Source organism: Drosophila sulfurigaster, chromosome 3 (assembly GCF_023558435.1).
Source record: "Drosophila sulfurigaster albostrigata strain 15112-1811.04 chromosome 3, ASM2355843v2, whole genome shotgun sequence".
Taxonomy (NCBI): domain Eukaryota; kingdom Metazoa; phylum Arthropoda; class Insecta; order Diptera; family Drosophilidae; genus Drosophila; species Drosophila sulfurigaster.
In genome coordinates this window covers 31,446,430-31,469,181 of record NC_084883.1, presented here as the reverse complement: position 1 = coordinate 31,469,181, position 22,752 = coordinate 31,446,430, and the positions used below count along the sequence as shown (strand labels likewise).

Here is a 22,752-nt window from a genome sequence, read left to right as displayed (position 1 = left end):
ATTGTCATTAAAAAATTTACCAATAAATTTATGGTTTGTGAAAAGAAAATATTTAAAATACTTTATGCAAATTGTATAGTGTGATCAATAAATTATGATTTAGGGATAATATAATTGAAGTGCTTTTCTTGGATAAATAAGATTATTATACAATAACTGAAATGTTTAATATTCTGAAAGAATTATTTTATAGTGTGGTTAATTACATTTTGACAAACATTTTCGAAATGCTTAAGAGTGTTTGATGGCATTGAATTGCTAACTAATTATATTGCGAGTTATTTCAAATTAATTTCGGAAATTTTTAAGGTGAGAAATCTACAAAATAAAACCTGAATTTCTTTCTCTGTGAAATCGCTGCTTTAATCCTGGGAAAATCATTCCCAAAAGGTTGAAGATCAAGGCGAGGGAAGTAAGAATGAGAAGTATATGTATAATAAATAGAGTATAGTGAAAGGGTTGCATAAGTAAGCTGCGACTATTTATTTACACGCATAATACAAGCATTTCACTCAGCTTTCACCTCGGGCAATGCGAAGAAGCAAAGCCGTTAATATTTAATTTTGCCAGCAAAATCAAAAAGAGCAGAAGTGAAAAGTTGATAAACTTTGCATGGATTCCATTTGTGGCAACTTCACTCGCACACACACTCGCACACTTGAAGTTCACCTGAGTGGTGTGTGTACATAAGTATGCTTAGATTTGGACAGCAGTTGAGTTCAATTCGCGTAGCTTAGGGATTTGCCGCAGAGCTTGCCACAGGTTGCACGTGGCAGGTAGCGAAGAGGTATAGAGGGAGGGAAACAAGTAGATCCCCAGCTAGATCCCCAGTGTGTCAGCGCAAGCAAACTTTGTGCCGGGGGGGGGTATAATTTTCGTAATGTCCTTAGGTTTAAATAAATACCACAAGCATAGTTTTATATTATTTAACACTTTGTGTTGGTTTGCTTCAACCGAAAACTTTCGTTTCGTTGTGCCAGTTTTTTTGGCTGCTTTTACTTTTCTTTATTTTGCTTCTTCTTGTTGTTTTTGTCATTTTATAGCACAGCCAAATGAAGGAAGTTTCAATGTATGTGCGAGTGTGCGAGAGAGTGTGTGTGTGTGTGTACAAACTTGGCGAAAATACATTAAAAACTTTGCTGACGCATTTTCTGCGTCTCTAACCAAGCCAGAGCAAGAGGGAGAGAGAGAGACTTTAGACTTTGGCCCAAGTTGTTGGCCGATGCTTCGGGTAACTTGAGAACTGACACACAGTTGCAGTTGCTGTTGCCACAGAGTTCTTGGTTTTGGCCCCGACTTGTACGTTTCTTTCCACTTTTTGGTACGTGGCCCTTCACCACCACAACCAAAGCGAAGCGAAGCACTCGAGCACTCTTTGTACTACGTTTGCCGGAAATGGTGTGAAAATTTCATTAAAATTGTAAAAGCCATGAAAATGTGCCTGAGTGTACGCTTGTTGTTTTCCTATTTACAAATTGCGAGTGCCCGAAAACTAATGAACATTCTACACTCTAGAAACACACACAAACTGTGAAAACTAAACTAAATGTAATGAAATGGAATATGTACAATGAAATGGTCATTATTTGGGTGCTTGCCGACACTCTTTTACCACAATTATCAGTTGCAAGACTTTAAGACTTGCACTTTCGACTATTAATAAAGTAACGAGTCTCCCCTTTTTTATACACATTCAATATCGATTACTTTTTTGAAGCGAAAGCTAACTAATTGCTCTAATAGATTGTGCACAAAACTCGAACTTAATGATAGTAAATTATTACCTATGGAAGTATGCTCAATTAGCGCAATTAGTCGCCTCGAGGAACTCACGTTTGTTTGCTCACCCAAATAAATAGCAGAAATATTAGTTCAACTACTTTTTCTATTTGTTTAGTCTTCAATAAACTAGAGTACTTTATTTGTTATAAATAGTTGAGAATTGATTGTATTACTCCTTACTTTCCGAATAAGTAGATGGAGCATTCTATTATTCAGCCAAAAGTTTGTTATTACTACAATAATCTTTATTTTAAATTTAGTTTAGCTTTTAGTTTATCTCTCTGAATGACCGTTTCTTAACTAATAACAACACTCACTCTTTATTTATATACTTTCTAAAAAAGATTATTATAACTATATTGCTATATGTTTTATATATACACTTTACTCATTAATATTATATGTTTGTTATTCATCTTCATTATTTCTTAATTAATTACATAATTCATAGGTCATAGGAAAATTCAAATACAAAAGAAGTCCATGTTTCTGTAAACTTATTAGTTTTTAGTCTAGGATTATCTTTAACCCTTTCTTAACTAATAACAAAACGAACTTTTCAAATACTTAAATACTTTTCCCATAAATATAAAAATAATTCTATTAAGCAGCCATAAGTTTTTATATTTAATTAGAATTTCACTACTTTATTTTCTTCTTTTGTTATGCCTTTTTCGATTATTTATTTTATAGTTGCGATTTTATTGGTGTCATACGAATAAGTTTGGCGTATTCATGGACTCATCATACGCATTGAGTAGTGCTTACTTTCTGAACACAATGAATACTCCGCTTTTTTATGATGGAAGTGCGCCGCTTATTGCTTCAATATATTGGGTGATAGTTCAACTCTCCCGCTGTTCCTGCCCCAACTATTAAAAGACTGACCTTGCCGCTCTATAAGCTGGAGGGTAAAAAAAGGTTTAGTTTGAAGTCAATTCAGTGCTTTAGGTTTTCGAATTCTTCTTCTTGTTTTGTTCGCTGTTCGTTGTAGGCGTTTAATATCGAATTCCCAATGCATTGGCTCATTTCGGACGAAAGCATTCGGGGAATCTGGGACAAGTAAAATCCAATGCGGGATTCGACGAAGGCGAAAAGTCTATGATGAAAATCATAAAATTGCCGCATAAAACTTTTACAAGCAAATGAATTTTATTTTTACGTATTACGTGACCGTTTTCACTGCCTGCTTTCAGCTTCATTTTCATAGCCCGGCTTTGTGTGTGTGTTGACTTTAGCGCCAATCGAATGAATTTATTAGTCTCGTCCAGGATGAGATCAGTGGCAATAGTTGTCGGAAAAGGATTCGAGCGGCAAAGGATTGTTTATTTGCGAAGCGAGCACTTGGTAGTTTCTCTTTTATTGGCGATTGTTTCGTTCATTTCGTTCGTTGTTCGCACATGCTTCGCTTGTTTATGGAATGGGCCCCAAGGCCAAGTCATAACAGTTATTAATGAGCCTGGCCGGCAAAACTGAATATTGCCAAGTTTTGTGCCCGCAAATATTTAAACTTTAAATTGGCCGAGTCGGCAAAACTTTGGCAGCACTGTAATTAAAATTGAGCATCACAATAACAGCAGCAGCAAAAGCAGCAGTGACAACAGCGCCAACAGTAAGAGGACAACTAAGAACATTAAATAAATTGGCAACAATGTGCCAGAAAAGGGCACAAAGGTCGACAAAAGAAGCAGAGAACGCAGAGGAGAAAAGAAATCACAGAGAGACACAACCAGGTCTAATGGTTACCCCGAAAAAGTTACGGGAGCCAAGCAACGCCAGGAGCCAGAAGCTAGAAGCCAAGGCAATCAAATGAAAATGTAATTCAAGCTCTAATAAAAATCGGGCCCCAAATAGAGGCCAGCACAATGAGGCTGACTGCGACTATCTGTGACAGCGAATTGAAAGGCATTTGAAACAATTCGAGTCTGAGAAGGAGACATAGGGAAAGAGAGAGAGGTTGAGAATAAGAGCGAGACAGTGACAGTTCATCGAGAAAGTGTTTCCGGCTTAAAGACTTTTCTGCAATTGTGTCTAAGTAATTTTTGTTGACCGGCGTAATAAAAACGTAGGTTTGAGCATCGATAAGACGAGCCAAATATTCATTTAATTTCAGTTTTCATTTTCATTCTCATTTGGTGTGTCAGCATGGCGTATATGCAACCCTTTTCACACTCAAATGTGTGCAGGGATTATGTGCGTTGGGCATTTGTTGTTGTTTATTGTTCGTGTTTGTTCTTGTTGTTGCTTGATTAAATGCCAAAAACAAAAGCAGAAATCTAAAGATTACCAAACAGCAGCAAACCCCAAACGAAACAGCACACACACAAAAAAGTAAACTTTGCGCTTTCTTTTGTTACTGTTTTGCGCTGCAAGTGGCAAGTGGCAAGTAGCAAGTGGCAAGTGGCAGCACACAGGATACACAAAGCGCTGTTAAACGCACTTGGGCAAAACTTTTAAGTGCGGGAATTTGTAATTTTTAAACTTTGCAGACATAAGACCCAAGCAATGTGAGGAACTCACAAGTTCTCAGCTCAGCTCAGTTCTCTTTCTTTTAGAGCTCTAAGCGAAGTGAACAATGTATAAGCAAAGTCTTTATCTGTTCGGAAAACTCACGACTCACAATTTACTTGCAGGTCTCGTGGATACGCAAACGTGATCTGCATATCCTCACCGCTGGCAGCACCACCTACACCTCCGATCAGCGTTTTCAGGTGAGTCTCGCTCTCTGTCTGTGACTCTGAGCATGTTCTAACTCATCTTTATGGCATGCTGCAGGTTCTGCGACCAGATAACTCTGCCAATTGGACACTGCAAATCAAATATCCACAGCCGCGTGACTCTGGCGTCTACGAGTGTCAAATCAACACAGAGCCGAAGATGTCCCTCTCCTACACATTCAACGTTGTGGGTGAGTATTACATAACAACAAAACTCCAATATCGACAACACCAACGACAACAACAAGTTGTCTCACTAAATACTTGGGCAACACTTGACCCAGAGCACTCGGGTATTTGTGACCGGCTGCTTAGGATTCTTGTGATAGGAAATTTAAAACAAAGGCTACGACGCACTCTACGTGACTTAAATACTCGCACCCGACCCAAAAGGCAACGATATTGAATGTTAAGCTTGTAAGCGAGAAATGAATTTAATCAAACTGTTAGCAAATCATATAATAGGTAATATTATTAGGGAATAGAGCCTAGAGTTAAAGTCGCTCTTGGCCAAATAAAATACTCAGTAAATTGAAATGAAAACATTTATACATAACATTAAACATATTTATTAACAACTTAGGCAACTTTGGGTATAAGATGATTTTGAAAGAAATGTGGAGTTTAAAATGTTAAAAATTTTAAACATATTGCGCAGCAAGTAAATTTTATATAGTCTTAGGATTATTGACCACAAGTTGAATTTATCGTTGTCGAATTTCCCTCTTCGAATTGTTATTTGAAATGAAAAACAAAGAAGCAAAAATCAATAAATTTTATATGCTAATAGTTAAAAATTTAAATTAAATTTATTACTAAATTTAAACTAGGAAATTCTAAAAGCTTAAAGTTGCCTTTGACCAAACAAAATGTTGGCTGAATTCAAATAAAACAATTTATGGGTATTAACAGTATTAGGGTTTCAAAATAAATTGAAAAACATATTGAATTGAAGCTGAGTAGGGTTTCAATTGACTTTGAGTTTGAGGAATTAATTCTTTAAGTCGGAGTTTTACTAGATCTCAAGTTAAATATATTGCTGTTAAATTTGCTGCTGAAGTTGAGGTATAAAATGGAAAGCTAAGAAATCAAACAAACATATATTTATTTTCAATTGCATTTAATATGAGTTATTAAATTCGAACCTAAAAAGTTTTCATACAACAATTGAACTTAAAACGAATTATATTAAATGAATGTAAGTTTTGGTTTGTTTAAAGAAATACACAAAATATCCGTATCTGAGTATGTTTTTAAGTGATTTAGTCTTTTAAACACAAAATGTGATAAAATAATTCTTAAAGAACAAGTTGTACTATGTAGCTCACATCGAGCAAATTCATTGAAAAATGTTTAGCTTTAAGTTGTGTTAGAAAATTAAAATACTAAGAAGCTGAAACTTGAATTTATTTTCAAGTAAAAATAGTTAAAACTTTAATTACAATTTTTACTAAATTAAAAGCAGAAAATTTGCAAAAGTTCTCTTTATCTTATTAGAAATTAAAGTTGCCTTCGCATTGAATTTAGAGTTGTTCGAAACCTATTCAAAGTTATATGAAATGCAAAATTTATAAAAGCGACTTTACAAAATGCACATTGAACAGCAAAGCCCCAAAGACACTTGGATATTGACCATTTGAATACTCGATTTTCGGTTACATATGTAATTACAAGCACATTCGAAGGGGAAGTGTATTAATTTTCACACGCACCTTCTTCGCAAAGAAAGAAAACACCGAAAGGTGTCCTCTTTCTGGCATTTGAATACCCAAATTTAGTATTTGCTGACATTATTTTCGGGCGACCCTGGAGAACTTTAAAGTGTGCACAGAGGGTAAAAGGACAGGATGACAAAAGAAGGGCCCAAGCCATAGGTCGTAATACTCGAACAAATGTGAACATTTGTTGGGCTGCCAAAATTTACTTGCCAAACTCGTTGCGCAGCCGAGTGCTCACAAATATCGACAGGCTGTGTGTTATGCTCTCTAATGCTGTGTAATGTGAAGCCAGGCCAGTTAATAGTCAATGTACGGCATAAAGAACTTTTTGCCCAACGGCAATTATCATAACTCTCTTGGCCTGAAAGCAGACCACACACCGAAAAATAGGCAAATTCGCATGCTGAAAATTGTGAATTTACCGAAAAATCCAAGTTTGCAGCAGCAGGTGGTGAGGAGGGAGGTAAAATTGGTCACAAACCACTGAAGTGATTACTTTTACGAGTAAGTGTTGTTGCTCTTGAAAATTTGTTTTAAGCACAGGCCAAACGACGAGACGGGACTTTAGACTCCAGTTGCTTCGCTCTTGCTCTGTACTGCAGCCTTCACTGAGTGGGCTTAAGGAAGCCATTCAATATGCATGTTATTTACACATCGTGCATATGTGTGGGAATGTGTGTGTGTGTGTGGGTGTTTGCTATACTTCCGAGTCTCTTCTTGACAAGTAAAAATGGCCACGCTGCGACCTTTGAGAGAAAGGCAGCTTGCTTGCTTGCTTGCTCGTTGTGTCCTCGTGTGATTATAAAATTGTAAATTCGATTATGCGCAAATTGGCTTGTTGCTGCTGCTGTTGGCCACGTTTGTTCTTAAGTTGGCTTAAGGATGGACGCTTAAATGTAGTAAAGCTAAGCTTAGCTTAGATTACGCTCTGCCTTGCTTGCTTGCTTTTGCTTGCCTTTTGTTTCACTAACTGGCTGTCAGTCTGGCACCCAAATGCCCCAGTAATTAGCTTAAGTTTCTCACCCGTTTAGACCGAACGCACACACACACACACAGAGAGATCCTGTTAACCCTTTTGTGTAGTCAGCAGTTTTGCAGCTAATTGAAAAATGAAAAATGTTTCGGTATCTTGGCGAAGGTGTTGCCTGACTGCACTGCAGACTATAAATGTAACTTTTTATCTCTGGCCTATAAGTTGGCCAAGCTAAACGGGTTAGATGGCCATTTGTGTTTGCTTTGCTTATACATTTTTCGTTCGTTTTAGTTCGTTTAGTGCATTTTTATCGCATCGCATTAGCAATGCATTTTTGTTAAAACTTTCTGGTGCGGAAGAATGCCTTCAATGAGCTTATTTGATTTCTGACCCCCTCTCTGTGCTCCCCCTGTGTGTTGTTGTTTTAGCCAACTGAACTGAACTTGGCCACATGCGAGTGCAATATACACTCAACGACTTGTGTCCACTCTAAAATGCTTTGGTCAGCATCTGATGTTATGAATGTTTTAGCACACACACACACACATACACACTATTTGACATGACCAATATGAAAAGCGGTTGGGAAAACAAGTTAACACGCACATACATACACACAAACATATTTCTGCAGACAGCAACTTGACAGACTCGACAGACAGCTGGACAGAGCAAACGTCAAGTGAGACAGGCCGCTGCATAGACATCACACAGAGCACAAGTCATAAATATTACATTTGCGGAAATGCAAATGACTGCCAAACGGCTGAATAAACCACGCCCACTCGCTCCCCGCCCATGCAAACTAGTACGAGTGCAAACTACATATAGTATAAAGAAAATAAAAAGAAACTCCTCGAATCACATGCCAGGGCATAGCTTCATGTGTTCATACTCATTTGAATGCCCAAAAAGAAATGTGCATATAAAATATTCGACATGCCACTCACGTGGAAGCGGCGGCAGCGGCTGCGGCAGCAATGCCTGCCACACTGTGGCAAAAACTTGTTGTTTGCGGCAAGCTAACAAGTATTGCATGTAATTCACAAATTTATTATGAAATCCGAAGCTTTAATTAAATGATAATTATTTAAAATATGCGTAAGGAGTTCCTGAATTTTTCAGGAATAATTTTGTGGGCTGCATTTGTGTAATGAATTCTGTAAGAACAATTGCATTTACTTGTCAATTTAATAAGACATTTTGAACTTTAATTAAATGATAATTATTTAAAACATGCGTAAGTAGTTTCTGAATATTGCAGAGATAATTTGTCGACTGCATTTGTGAAATGAATTCAGAAAGAAAAATTTAATTTAATTGTCAATTTAATATATAATATTTTAAACTTTAATTAAATCTTAATTAAATATAAATGAAATACACGGATGTGCTTTGAAATATTGCTAAGAATTTTGAAAGATTTTTACAACAATTTATAGATTTCAAATTTGTGATGCATTTATACCAGATTGTCAATGAAAGCAAGTAATACCCGATTGCATTATTTAACAAATAACTTCTAAAATGTTGTATCCGTTCGTAAACAACTTCTCAGGAATCACAAATACAAATAGAAAATTTTAAAATACTTGAGAAACAATTTGTGGGCTTCAATTATGAAATGCACATACTAAGAAGAATTGCAAGTTAATACTTAAGTGAAATGATAGAAAGTTAGAATATGTGAACATTTTTTTAGATAAGGAAAACAATTTCTAAATATTTGGTAATTAATTCATGAGCTTTATTTATGAAATACATTAACTAACAAGAGCTGCAATTGTATTAGTTTTCAAATAAATATAAAGTATTATCGCTAAATTGATATAAATGATTAATATTTTTTTTTAAGTACGGTAAAGAATTTCTAAAAACTTTGGAATTAATTTATGAACTGTACAGTTATGAAACGCATTCACTTAATTATAAGTGTTTAGTAATCAAATTTTGATGTTTGGCACTTTAAGCAATATTTCTGCTTTTTAAAATTCCATCTTTTAAATACGTCTTTTTTATTTCGAAAGCCTGTTGCCACTGTACTTCGCCTGATGCTGTTGTCGTTGCATACATCTGGATGTTGTGTCAGTATTTTTTATGCGCTTATGCAAATAAAAAATTTTGCACTAAAAATTCCATAAATTTGTTTTTCTTGATGCCTTTGTTGTTGTTGTTGTTGTTGGCCTCTTTTTGGCGCTAGTGAAAATTCTATTACACACACCCTCAAAAAGTCGGGACGGGGAAAAACAAACGCCAGCGCCAAGTTGACCAGAAGAACCATAAACATCAGTCAAGACACTCGAGGACGTCGAGATGCGGATGTCGAGATGCGAGATGGCATGTAGTGTAGGTGTTGGAATACTTTAGACATTTTAATGCAATGGCAGCCACTTCAATTGCTTAAATTACCAAGTTTATTAGCGAGTCTCGACAAGGTGTCAAACTCTGGACGAAACACTAAAGAAAAAGAGAGAACTAAGAACTCTGAACTCAGTTCGCTGTTCGTTGTTCGTTGCTGGTAGATTTTAATTTGAAATTTAAGGCAAATTACGAAGCAGCAGAAGACGCTGCTGATAAAGAAGGCAAATTGTAAATGAAATTATGTACTTTGCGTGTGCGTCAAAACAGACGACAGCGACACCGCGTGAAAATGAAGATGAAGATGAAGTAGGCGTAGCTGTGGGGAAAGATCCTTAAAAAGGTGTTGTTGATGCCGCTGCAAAAAAAAAAAAAATTGTTTACCAGCGCGAAAGTAATCAAGCGTAACTATACAGCAGCGGAGAAAAAAAAATAAAACAGGAAAATATCTTAAAAAATAAATTGCTCAAGCGCTGCCAAGACAGTCAAGGTGCCAGCAACTGACGATAGACCGAAAGGAAGGGGCTGGAAAGGAGGGAAGGAGTAAGGGAAGGGAAAGGAAAGGAGGAGGAGCTATGTTTGAATTTAAACAAAATGCTGGCAATTTAAATGCGTAGCCAGGCATAGAATGAAAAGCTAAAGAAGATGTCTGTCTCTAGCTCGGTAGATTGCTCTTTTTTTTAGATAGATAGAGAGGGGAAGCAACACTCTCTCTCTCTCTCCGTTCCACTCTTGTTGTTGACATTAGCAGCCAGCAAATTGCATGCAATCAAGCGCAAATAATTTCACTGCCTTTCCAGCTACATAGCAGCCCAGTTAGAGAGCAAAAGCGAGTGAGAAAGCGATTCAATTTGTGCGCTTTTTATATTGCACAATATTGTTTATTTAAGGCGCAGCCAAAGGCCAAATCATGCACAAAAAGCACTTCGTCAAAATGTAAATACATAAATAAATAATAAATTAAAATGGACGCGCTACGCTTCTCTCTGTGTCTGTGCCTGTGTCTGTGTCTGATATGCCCAAGCGATAAGTGAGCACATACTTAACATAAAATAATTTAAATATTTCCCAGCAAATGTTTGCTGAACAAAAATAAATAAAAGCAATGCTTACAAATATTTAGCAGAAAGACTTCCACAATAGAAAGATGCCCAAATTTTAAACCAAAACAGACAATTTAAATAAAATGTTTTTCTATGAAATAAATTGTAGCTTGAAATCGATTAAAACTCTGCAAAATAGTTTCCCAGTTGCTGCTCTAGAATTTATAACTTCAATTTTTAGATTCTATATTTATGCTCGCAAAAAAATGAAATGAATGAGTGAAATAAATTATACACATTAATTAATTGAAAAAACACTATTAATAAAAATCTGCATTGATAAATTTTGCAATATTCTCTGAAGCAACACAATCGATTAGTTGTGAGACTGAATGATGAACGCGAACTCAAATGAAACGCAACTGACTGATGCATAATTCAATGGTTCTGTTCGTTATTAATACTTAATTTAATTATAACATTTAAACCGAGTCGACAAATCTTTTATGCTCAATCATTGCATATTTATTTCTGTGATTCACTGAGTCGGAATCAAGAAATGCACAAGTAGGAAACGAAATTCGCAAAGGTGTAAAGTTCATCGACCAAGTAAATGTATTTCAGCTGGAAATATATAATTGAAAAGGGAAGCTTAAAGTTGGCTCTGAGCCCTAAGTGAGTCTCATATAATTCACGGTAATAAGTCGTTGTGTGGTCAGTTGTTGTTGAGTCATTTGAGAAATTCAATTGGTTAAGTAATTACACTTAAATCTCAAAGACACACACACATACACACATGCCCCATAGACATGCTTAATTACTTGTTATTAATTCGGAGCTTAGATCATCTTAGGGAATCATTCGAGTGTATCGTCAGCAATTTGTCTATTAAACCGCAATTTAAATGTCCGACGCTAAAGCTGTGAAGTGCGCTGTTCATAAACCAGCGCACAATAAGCTAACAATTATTTGCATATTAAAAGCTCAAATCTACAGTTGCTACAATTACACTTGGACGCTTTAAAGTTATGGCAATGCCATTGTCTTAGCAACGCGTCTTTTACTCTACTTTGGAGTGTCTTTTATTCGTTCTTGTTATTCTTAGAGCCTGCTCTGAGATTCCTGGGCTGACCCAATTCTCTGGCAAATTGTATTTATAGCACAGAACAACGACGCAGCGAATCCGCCAAAATGAATTGAGTAGCATTAAAAAGTGCATTAAGTTTTATTTATGCCAATCTGCCGCACACATACATTCAAGCAGAGCACACACACATACATTCAAGCAGGCACTGCGAAAAAATAAATAGAAAGCTGGTCGCAGTTGCAATATCCTACAACTAAAAGTCAAATTTCTTGGAAAGAAGACTGTTATTGGTAGGAAAATACATTTACTTGTAAATTAAGTAAAAATTAATGTAATATAATTACAAATTTTAAAAAAGGATTGCATTTTATATATAATATTCATAATCACTTTCATAGTAGCAACTCTCAGTCTAATTTGTTCTACAAAATAATATTCTTAAATCAATTTCGCTTCGGTCTAGAACTCTTATAGTATCATTTTTCAATGTCCTTTTAGAATATCCAATCGTTCGTTTCATTGTTTTTAAAATTATAAACTGAATTTTAAAATGAAAACAAAATTCATGTTGCATGAATTATGTAAAATACTATTTTATTCGTAATCTTAAAGTCAATCATACCTCTTTTAGTAATAAACTATAAACTTTATACTTCATGTATTAATAAACTACAAACTAAAGAGCTATCTAAAAAAATAAGAATTATATACAACAAAAATACTCAATTATTTCCTCTTGTTTCCACTTTCTACAAAATGTGAGTTTATTTCTTACTTCAATAGTGAAACGAGTTCCGCTTTAGGTAGAGTGTAGGAATGTAGGAAAGGCCGCAACGCAAATGAAATTGCAAACATAATTTGCGCTAGTAATAACAAAATGTTTTACTATTTGCATTGTTTGTGGCAGGTCGGCAAGTACAAAAAGAGAGAGAGAGAAGGAGAGAGTAAAAGACACAGAGGGCAAAAAAGCGCTCGCAATGATAAATTACAAGGATATTATCAAGCTGTAGGTGGAGCGCTTGCTAGACGCATGATTAATGTCTCCCGAATTATTAATAATAATAATAATAATAATCAGAAGAATGAAATTGGCAATGGCATGAAGGACATTGCCGCGATTATGATTATGAAGCTGAGGGGAGCTTAGGACTATGTCTGGGGCAGACGTCGAAGGCGACGTCGACGGCGACGACGATGTTTGATGATGATGATGTTTTGGCATTTCATTGGGGGCCTTTTGTTCGGGGCCATTTTGACAAGCATCGCGCAGAAATTCTTAAGAATATTCCAATCAATTGTGCGACTGACTTTTACAAATTGAATTTATTTATTTGATTTGACAATTAATTCCAAGCAATTTGCGTTTCGAGACGCAAGATTAATAGCCAGGGGATGTGTGCTTAAAGCGCACAACTTTGCATTTCGCAACCAACACTCAAATTATGCTTTAAATCTGCACCCCAAATAAAAAAAAAATCAACAACAAGAAGAATGAGGAAAACTGTTAAATTGTTGTATGTCACTTAGCGCTGCGAAACGAGCATGAGAATTGCGAATGCGAATGCGAACGAGAACGAGAACAAGAACGAGGCAATAAATACTCGTATATGTTGTACATGTGTGCAAACATACATCAACATATGCGGGGCAATAAATTTTTACAACAGCAGCAGCCACATTGCAATAGTAAACAAGGCTAAGGGATGGTCCAAGGGTTACCCTATATCATACAAAGAATGTAGAACTTAAAATTGTAATAATATTTTATGTTTATTTTCAAAGTTGAATATTTTAAATAAAGTGATGACTCACTGGTTTTTTAAATATTAAGATTTTGCTTACATTTATTTGTTTTTAATTTGCTTAAAACTTGACGGATTTTATCGTTTCAAATATACTTGATATCTGTCTTTAAACTCAAAGATAAATGACTGACACACAAACCTGCTATGTTTTGGCTTCCGCAGTTTTCTCTATACAACCCTGGAGCTTCAAAGGAATTCAGAGTTCTTTTAGTGCATCCATTAGCTTGGCATACCCGTTCCCGCAGTTGATTGCACAGAGCATAACACAAGCCTAGTAGCTGCATTGTGGCGCCCAAAAGTATGCCATGCGCAAAGTTCATTGCTCCAAATGTTTATGTTTATGGGCATATAGGCTTATGCGCATTTTATGCGCGAAATCAAGAAAAATGAAAATGCATTTTCATGACTTTTCTCTGTCTCTCTCGTCTCGTCTCGTTGGCTGTCTATATGTCTACCAGTCCGTTTGTCTGTCTGTCTGTCTGTCAGTTGGCCTTCTGTGGCTGCACAAATTCCTTTCCTCGTTGACTCTCTTGTGTGTGTAAACAAGACTCAGTGAAGCTGAGTTCTCAGTTCTGTTTGCCAGCTGCCTTTATCGTGTTTTTTGTGTGCCCTCTTGGCAACTGGCCAGCATAATGTGGCCAAAACGTGTAGAACGTGGACTCGGCAGCTTTTTGGCCTCTCTCTCTTGCTCTGTGTGTGTTGCTGCTGTGCCTGGGTCAACTAATGAAAACTTCAAACAGCTGGGCCAATAACAGGAATTGCGCTTAGAGTGGCAAACTGGGCAGAGCCTGCCCCAATTGGTTTTGGCCTAAACGCTCGACATTCATAATGCAGGTGACCCTCTTGGTGGTAGCAGCAAAGCAGAGATGCCAATTGCCGCAAACAGTTAATCTAATTATTGTTAAATAAGCAATTTGCCCTCGAGGGCAACTGGCAAGTAAATTTCTATTATTAGAAAGGAGCGTGAAGAGAAAAATTCTCTCATATATTTCCGAGCGTTGTCAGCAGGCAATGCAAGAATGGCAAACATGGCTAAAACGGAAGCCAAACGAAAGCACAGTTATATGCGGGTACAAACACACTTCCATACACACACACAGTTAGCACCTGCATACGTATACGTGATGCCACATGAATTAACCAACACACAGAAGTATATAGAGTAAAGAGCGAGAGAGAGAGGGGTAACGTGTGCGGTTGTGGGCGCAAAGTTAGCGCGTTGTCAGCTGCATGTGTGTGGCAATAATTTTCGGCTTTCTTCCTCTTTGTTTGCGCGCATTTGGGCCAACTGCTGTAGCCAAGTCAGCGGCAAAAGTCATAGTCGAGAGAGGTTTAGCTTTTCCTGCCACAATTGTTTTGCCAGGCACAACAACAGCAACAGCAAGGACAACAGCAACGATAACAACTACTTCTTCAACTACAACCCCAATAACAGCAACAACAATCAGCAAAAGGAGCTGCAGAAGAAGAACGCGCAGTCAACACCCTCTGCGGGTCCATAAAGCAGCCAGATAATCGTCTGGCATGTTCGAATTCCATTTGGGGTTTGTTTTCCACTTTCGGCAGTGTATTATTACCATGCTTGGCATTTAATTTAGATTAACATTTACCCCGCCAGATCAGATCTTCTGCAAAACAGAATCCTTGTCTTTGGCAGGTCCTTTTCATAGAAGTGCTAGATATAAATCTCAACATTTCCTAAACAATAAGAAATTTACGAAAGAAATAAGAATAAAAATACCTTTTTCATATTTGCTTTAAGTAGATGAAAATATGATTTGAATGCGTATAATATCAGAAACTATTCTATCACTTGGAATAACTTCATCTGAATCAATAGAAAGCAAGAATTTATTAGTCAATTTAATAAGAAATGCGTAATCATAGAGTAAATTACTTGAATTACTTTAATAACTTTGTTGATGGGTGCCGCTGATTTATTGGATATAAATTACAAAACAAATAGAAAATTTGCTTTCTTTATTCGTAAATTAGAAATGCGTACATAAAATATTAATACACAAACATTTAACATTTATATCATATTTTATTCATATTAATAATCACTGTTTATACATTTTCCTCAATTGTAAAGTAAATGTTAGTTGAAAACTGTCGTCTTTTGTCAAAGAACCAATCGATTTCAAGTAAAAATTCGCCTCCTGGCCATGGAACTTTAAACTTCTCATAATTGGTATGAAATCCATCAACAATTTGTGGGCCCTTGAATAGAATTAAACTGCTGTGAGCGATACTTTTTCATTTGTATTACTCACCATGTAGGGACACGAATGGTTGAAATTCGTAAATTGTTTCACCATTCTATAAAATATTATGGCAACCGGATTATAAGGTCTATTTACAAATTGGCAAACATCAAGGTTGACTTTGTAGAGAAAGGGCTTATAGCCGCTGGCCTTCTTTAGAAAGCGTGCCTCCAAATTAATGTGATAAGCAGGATGCAAGACAGTTCCATTAAAATTCATCACAGTTTTGTGACGATTTAACGCTCGAAGACGGCAATGATTAATGAGAAACCAAGATTCATTGTATGAGCGACAAACTAAATTCGTCATCTTACATTCTATTGCGTTCTATATTTAGTAATACAAAATTTTAGAATGGAATAGCTTTAAACACAAGACTCACATTAAAACTCAGCTGACAGAGTGCAAGTACTGCGACAATAATCAATTTTATTACCATAACTACGCTTTGAACACAGTAAGCACAACTGAAACTTTCGAACGTTTGTTCGGTCGAATAGGCATTTGAAATAATATTAACTCATTAAAATGATATTAGATTTATCCTACAAATGGACTATTAATCAAAAATCTATAGAGTTTAGAAAATATAATTATATTTTATTATATTTTTATTTTTGACATGGGAATAAAAACTCATCAACCAACATGTTTGGTTAATTTAAACTGGAATTATTATTATTGCTAAAAAGATCACTCAGTTGATATACTTGATACACCGCTTGCAGTCATATTGTTACACACTGCTTGAATTCATGTTCGCTCTGCTTGCTGGTGCACTGCTTGCAATGTTTAGGGGTTTGTGAAAACTTTTGTTTAATATTCTACATATAATATAATACAATACAATTAAACATTCAATCCATAGAATCGGAATTTCGGAACTAGTTACCATTAAAGTTAAATAGATCTTCATTCGATAAGTATTTATAATAAAAAAGTAGGCTTATTTTAGCTACGGAAAATGTCATTCATCATTGTCACCTGATAATCATATATGTTTAAAAGGTTAACTCCATTAAACAAATAGCTTGCGTTAAAGGTGAAGAGTCAAACTCAAATTGGTATAGCAATAGTCGAAGCTACTCACATAAATAAAATGTGATGCCTCTTTCACACATTGTATTCTAATTGAGCAAGTGAATAACCTGTAATTATTAGTTTCCTAGTCAACAAATTTAATAAATTTAAAAAAAAATATATTAAGAATACTAACGAATTTCGGCTTTATTAATTTCTGCACTAATATACCCCAATTGAAAATAAAGTAGGCATGATACACACAAGTAGCCATAAAACAAGCTGCAGAAATGGGAAACAAAAGTTATATAGAACATTAAAAACTTTTCAATTCCAGCTGTTCATTTCGCTATCAGCATCAGGTATACTCGTACACCTTAGTGCTTTAGGTAGATGCCTTGGGCAACCCTCGCATGGCAATTTATGGGAGCGCATAAAGACACACACTCGCGGCAGAGCGCATATGAAGCTCATGCAAATCAACGAGAGCCCAAAAGTATGTAACACTTTTTGCGTTACACTTTTGCCAAATGGTTTTTCGTTGCCGCTCGATTGAATGGCAGCCGAAGGGAGCTACATAAGATGGGAATAGTTGAGGGGAATAACGCGAAGCACACAAAAACGGAGTGAAGTAGAGTGAAGAGTAAGCAAAGCAAAGCTTAGCCATGTCAATGGTGTGTGTGGCATGAGAAAAGAGTGCCAAAGTATCAGCTGTAGAGTCGCACCAACCGAGTGCCCTTATGCCTCTCGTTCCTTTTTCATCCCATCATCGTTGCAGTCAGGCTAACAGGCAGAGTTCCAGTTCCAGTTCCACTTTCAGTTGCCGTTGCCGTTGAAGTCGTCGGTTGCAATTTATTTACGCTGGCTTTGCGGTTCTTTAGCACCGAAGTTGCAAAGGCGCAAAAACGTGGTGTACGCTTGTCGCTGCTCAAAAGTGGAGCAAACAACGTGTGTTCTTGCTGTTGTTGCAACAACAGTGACGCGGCAAATTGCGAATGTGTATGTGTGTGTGCTAGTTTTTGGTGTTCGCTTTTAAGCGCTTTCAGACATTAGTGGCAATGAGGCAACAAAATGTTAAACTTAAAGTCACCATCGCTCAATTCAATCGGGACATTTTCCATTACAGCGACTGTCAAGACTCTTAGCTCAATATATATACGAGGGCGAGATAGTCGAAAGTCATAAGCTCGCACCCAAAATCTTATTTGGCGTGCTGTCCAAAGCAATTTTCCATTTTCAATTGAAATCGTTCGACAGTTTGGCTTTAACAACAAAAGGCACTTCAGCGTTGACACTTTGATTTCGCTCGCTGCAAATGAAAAGCGGCAAATTTTTAGACAATTCCCCATTGTGGCAAACGCAGAAAGAATAACCGTTGCAGGTACAACGGGGCGTATGAGTGCGCATTCAGTACGAGTATCTCGCCCACACACTTTTTTCGCTGTGAGTGTATGTGCTTGCTGCTGGCTTTTATATGGCATAACAAAAGCTTATCGCCAGCATAATAGAGACACGCGTCTGTGTAATAAAGTAGGCAGTCAGACAGACAGCCAGAGAGACAGACAGAAAGTCGGACGGTTAGACGGACGGAGGAAGGCATACAGTCAAGTCGGGCGTTATCATTAACATTATTATTATTATTATCATTACACAAACAGCGCTTTGTGTCTGTATATGTGTTCTCAACTTAAGTGACTTTTTGTTCTGCATTCTTTTTTTCATTCTCTCTCCCCTTTCCCTTTTCTTGGCATTGTTAAGCAGAGCTCAAAGCGGAAATCTTTGGACCCAGCGATCTGATGGTTAAAACGGGCAGCGACATTAACCTAACCTGCAAAATTATGCAAGGCCCACACGAGCTGGGCAACATATTCTGGTACAAAGGTGCGTATGCGTAATATATACTCACTCACATACATAAGAAAACAATTTAATTTGAATGCTCATTCCAAATTGGCAGGCAGCGAAATGCTCGACAGCAAGAATGAGAACGAAATCGACAGCTCCATGGCCAGGATACGAGTTGAGGATGATTGGTCGGATGGCCTGACTTCCAGGTATGTGTGATTGCAAAACAAAGCTCGACTCGAACATCCATTTCAAGTATTTGCCTTAAAATGTCGAGCACTTAATTAAATTGTAAAGCGGAAATGTAAAGAACATTTCCACTTGCCAAGAATGGCAGACATGCAAAGAGTGGAGAAGGGAAAAGAAGTGAGAATGCTAGCTATTGCTTTCAATTTTACAGGATATATTTGAGTAGGGAACTTTAGAGAGCCATTTGAAGCGAGAACTGGAAGTACTTTAGGAAAGAAAGAAAAATGTTCGTGTAAATAAAGAAATTTAGAGATTAATTAATAAAGTAGTTTTTCAAGGAAACAGTATAAATTTAATAGAAGGAAAAAAGTATTTTCGATATTATTAAATTTAAAAGATATAATTAAAACGAAAAAATTGGCAAATTAAATAAACAAAATGCATTACTAAAATAATAAACAATCAGAAAATCAGTAGAGAATATAGAGTTAATATATATATATATATATATATATATTATATAATATATATTAGAAGAAAATAAGAATATTAGAGATGTAAAGTCAAGCAGTAGATAAAGTATTATTAGAAAAAGTAAATTACATTATTATTAAATTAAATTAGATTATTAAATTAAATAATTAGAAAGACATTAAAAATATATGAAAGTGGGTTTCAAAGACCTTTTAGCTTATCATTAAATGAGAAAATTTGTTCAATAATAATAAAAAACTTAAAGTAATTCTGATACTTAAAGGGTATTTCATAGCGTATAAAGCAAATCAGGATAATATCGTACACAATTGTCTGCAGTTAGCCGTGTGTGACTTTTAATTTGCCTTAGTTTTTGCTGTCACCCTCGGAAGTTACAGTCGCAGAGTTGCTGTCCACACAGGAAGAGGACACGAAGCAGGGAGTAGCTGAAGTGCAGTGTTCGTAGCTCGTTGGTTGGTTAGCTGAGAGTTTACCCTATGGCTATACATGGCTACATGTGCTCATTGTGCATTTATGCCGTTAACTAACGACACTGTCGACCATAAAATGCAGATGCCGGGCAATAAGAGCAGCAGTCAGCATCAGCATCAGTATCAGAGTCAGATTCATAGTCAAAGGATACTATAGAAGAGAGCGAGAGAGAGAGGAATACGCGCCCATAAAGTAGCAAAAGTTTTTAATGTTGATGCTACAAAACGTTTGCCTCCAATTGGTAGGACAAGAGAAAGGGTAAAAAGGGGGCAGGAGACAGGCGCATTTGATGTGGCAGCTACACCGTGCCCTGGCATAGAGTAGGTTATTCATTTGCTGGCATTCGCAATTCGCATTCACTTTCAGCCACCACTAACCAACTGTGCATGCTTCGCTCTATCCCTTTCACTCACTCATTTGCTGTCTCTCTCACTGTTTTTCCATAGATTAAAAATCAAGCGTGCCATGCCCGGCGACACCGGCAACTACACCTGTGTGCCGACAGTGGCAAAAACCTCCAGCGTCTACGTGCACGTAATTATTGGTGAGTATGTGTGTGTACTGAATGTGTCTGTGTGTGTGTGTGTGAGTATGTGAATGTCAGTGTGTGTGTGTGTGAGTGTGTACTTGTGTGTTTGACAGTTTTGCATGTTTATGACAGGAAGTTGCCTGTTAGCAGAGCGCGCACATTGCAATTTGAGCATTTCAACTGAATGCATTGAATGCCAACTACAAGGGAAGACGAAAGAAGTGTTCGCAAGTGGGGGAAAGTGGGGAACGTGGAGAAAACAGGGAAAGCACACTGTATGAAAGTGCGGAAATTATTTCTTGTGAGCTGAAATGCCAATAATCAAGAGCTGCTTCAGGTGGAAAGACACACACATATACAGCAAACAACATCAACTTCAACAGCAGAAGCAGCAGCAGCAACCGCTTCTGTGTGCTCAAGTGCGCATATAACACATAACAACGTGTTGTTGTTGTTGTTGTCGATGTTGTTAGTTGCTTGTTTGGCAAACAGGAAATGCGCACAGGCAAAGTGGAGCAACTGCAGCAGTAGCAGCAGCAAGTCGTCGATATTATCAGTGCTCTGATGCGAGCCAAGAAGATGCCCCTTTGTGTGTATGTGAGTTTATGCCCCGGGGCGATTGAACCTGCCCTGACACAGGTAATCAGAGCAGCAACAACGACAGCAATTGCTTGAAGAGCTGCTCAGCTAAATTGCATCCGTTTACGCATGCGCTTCACTGGCGTCTTGTTAACAATTAACAACTAACAATGCACTTTTTACTTTCACTTTCACTTTACTTTTATTATCATCCATGTTGACATTTATATGTTGTTTTATTCTTGTTTGTTATTGTCAGGTGAACACCCGGCGGCAATGCAGCACAATTCGAGCAGCAACAGCAACAGTTTCTATTGCGGAATTTGTTGCATGCTGCTGAGCATCGTCTCCTGCTGCCTGCAGCATTGGTATGTGAGTGGTGCGACGTCTGAGACAATGGCCGCGCTGTTGCAACTGTCAAAGTTGCCACCGAGGCAATTGTCGCACTACCCAACAACAGTTGCTGCGACAGCAGCAGCAGCAGCTGCAGCAACAGCAACAGCAACTACATTTAATGCCCGCCCCCGTCCCAGCAATCGCCTCGATAGTCGACGGCTTGTGCAGTGCATGAGATGAAGGAATGGAACCCCCAAGGATATGATGGTGAACTCTACAATCATCGCAATGCTATTGATAACGATGACGATGATGATGGGAATGATGATATAAGGAAGCTGCAGTTTAGTTAAATTCAAGACATGATTGAATCGAATCGAATCGGATCGCATTGATTTCGTATTTAAAGATAAACATGCACTTAGTGAATAACAAAAAACTCTCTAACTTTAAGCGATTTCGAGTAAGTTTAGCCAAGCAGACGGAAAACGGAATCAACCATGGAGAACAACACAAAAAATATATATAAAAAGCAAACAAAATAATCAGAATAAATAAGTATCTCTTTATATATAAACATATATCGATAACTAGTTAAGAGTTAAGCCAACTGTAGAACAGCAAACAGCAAATGCACTTGTGGTCACAAAAGTAATTCACAATTTGCAATAAATATTTCTTTTGATGTAAGTATTTTGTTATCTTAATATTGTCAGATAAAACCCATTTTGTGATCACTTGGCGCATTTGTTGGCGCACCACTTCACATGCCAATAGAAAAACAGTTTACCGACATTTCTCATTATGAATTAAGACTTACTAGCTATAAATATGCTTCATATTCAACCCCCGTCAGTCAGTCGATCGTATAAAAACTTCTGTCGCTCACTGTTATTCGATTAGCCCAAAAATCAAAACACAATACAACAAAATATTCGCTGTAAATAAATAGCATTCCGCAGGTTTTTAGTGTATTCAAATTCGTATATTTAAAGTTTATTTTCAGTAGTACTGAGTAGCATCCAAAATTTTCATATGATTTGCTCATTTAAATCGCAAATTTAAAACCACATAAAAGAACATCACAAGTCGATTTTTAGCAAACCCTGGCAGATGAGGTATTTTATATATATATATATTTTTAAATATTAAAAGAGTGATATTTCATTTATCAATATAGTCTCTTCTACTTTTCATATGCTATAATCAATCAATTGAAGAAACAGTGTTTTTAATAATAGATATTTAATTAAATTTACCATTAATTTAGATTAGAAATTGCAATTGTGTTGTCTTTATAATTTTGCACAAAATTCAATGCTCGATATTGTCATTCAACACTCGATTAGTTCTTAACCCCACGTTCAAAGTGGAAAACTATCTGCTAGGGTAAAACAGTATGAAATCAATCAGAATTTATATAACACGTGGGCTGAAAAGTCCCGGGCCTTACACATAGATTGTGCTAGTTTTATTGCAGTCACCTTTTTTTCAGTTAATACAATTCTTCAGAAGACAGCTGCTAAAATTTCATGATA

At 36.7% G+C, this 22,752-nt stretch overlaps 1 protein-coding gene across 2 annotated transcripts in view; it reads left to right on the top strand.

Moving 5' to 3' along the window:
- Window positions 1-22,632, top strand: part of LOC133843053 (zwei Ig domain protein zig-8) — a 75,551-nt gene extending 52,919 nt beyond the window's left edge. The window contains exons 3-8 of one of the 2 annotated variants that reach the window (XM_062276410.1): window positions 4,416-4,493; window positions 4,558-4,690; window positions 18,529-18,651; window positions 18,728-18,824; window positions 20,217-20,314; window positions 21,138-22,632. In XM_062276410.1, the coding sequence (XP_062132394.1) occupies window positions 4,416-4,493; window positions 4,558-4,690; window positions 18,529-18,651; window positions 18,728-18,824; window positions 20,217-20,314; window positions 21,138-21,454 (846 nt within the window). In that variant the 3' untranslated portion in view covers window positions 21,455-22,632. The remainder of the gene's footprint in view (window positions 1-4,415; window positions 4,494-4,557; window positions 4,691-18,528; window positions 18,652-18,727; window positions 18,825-20,216; window positions 20,315-21,137) is intronic. The other variant, XM_062276411.1, reaches the window with a different exon arrangement.
- The last annotated feature ends 120 nt before the right edge of the window (window positions 22,633-22,752 follow it).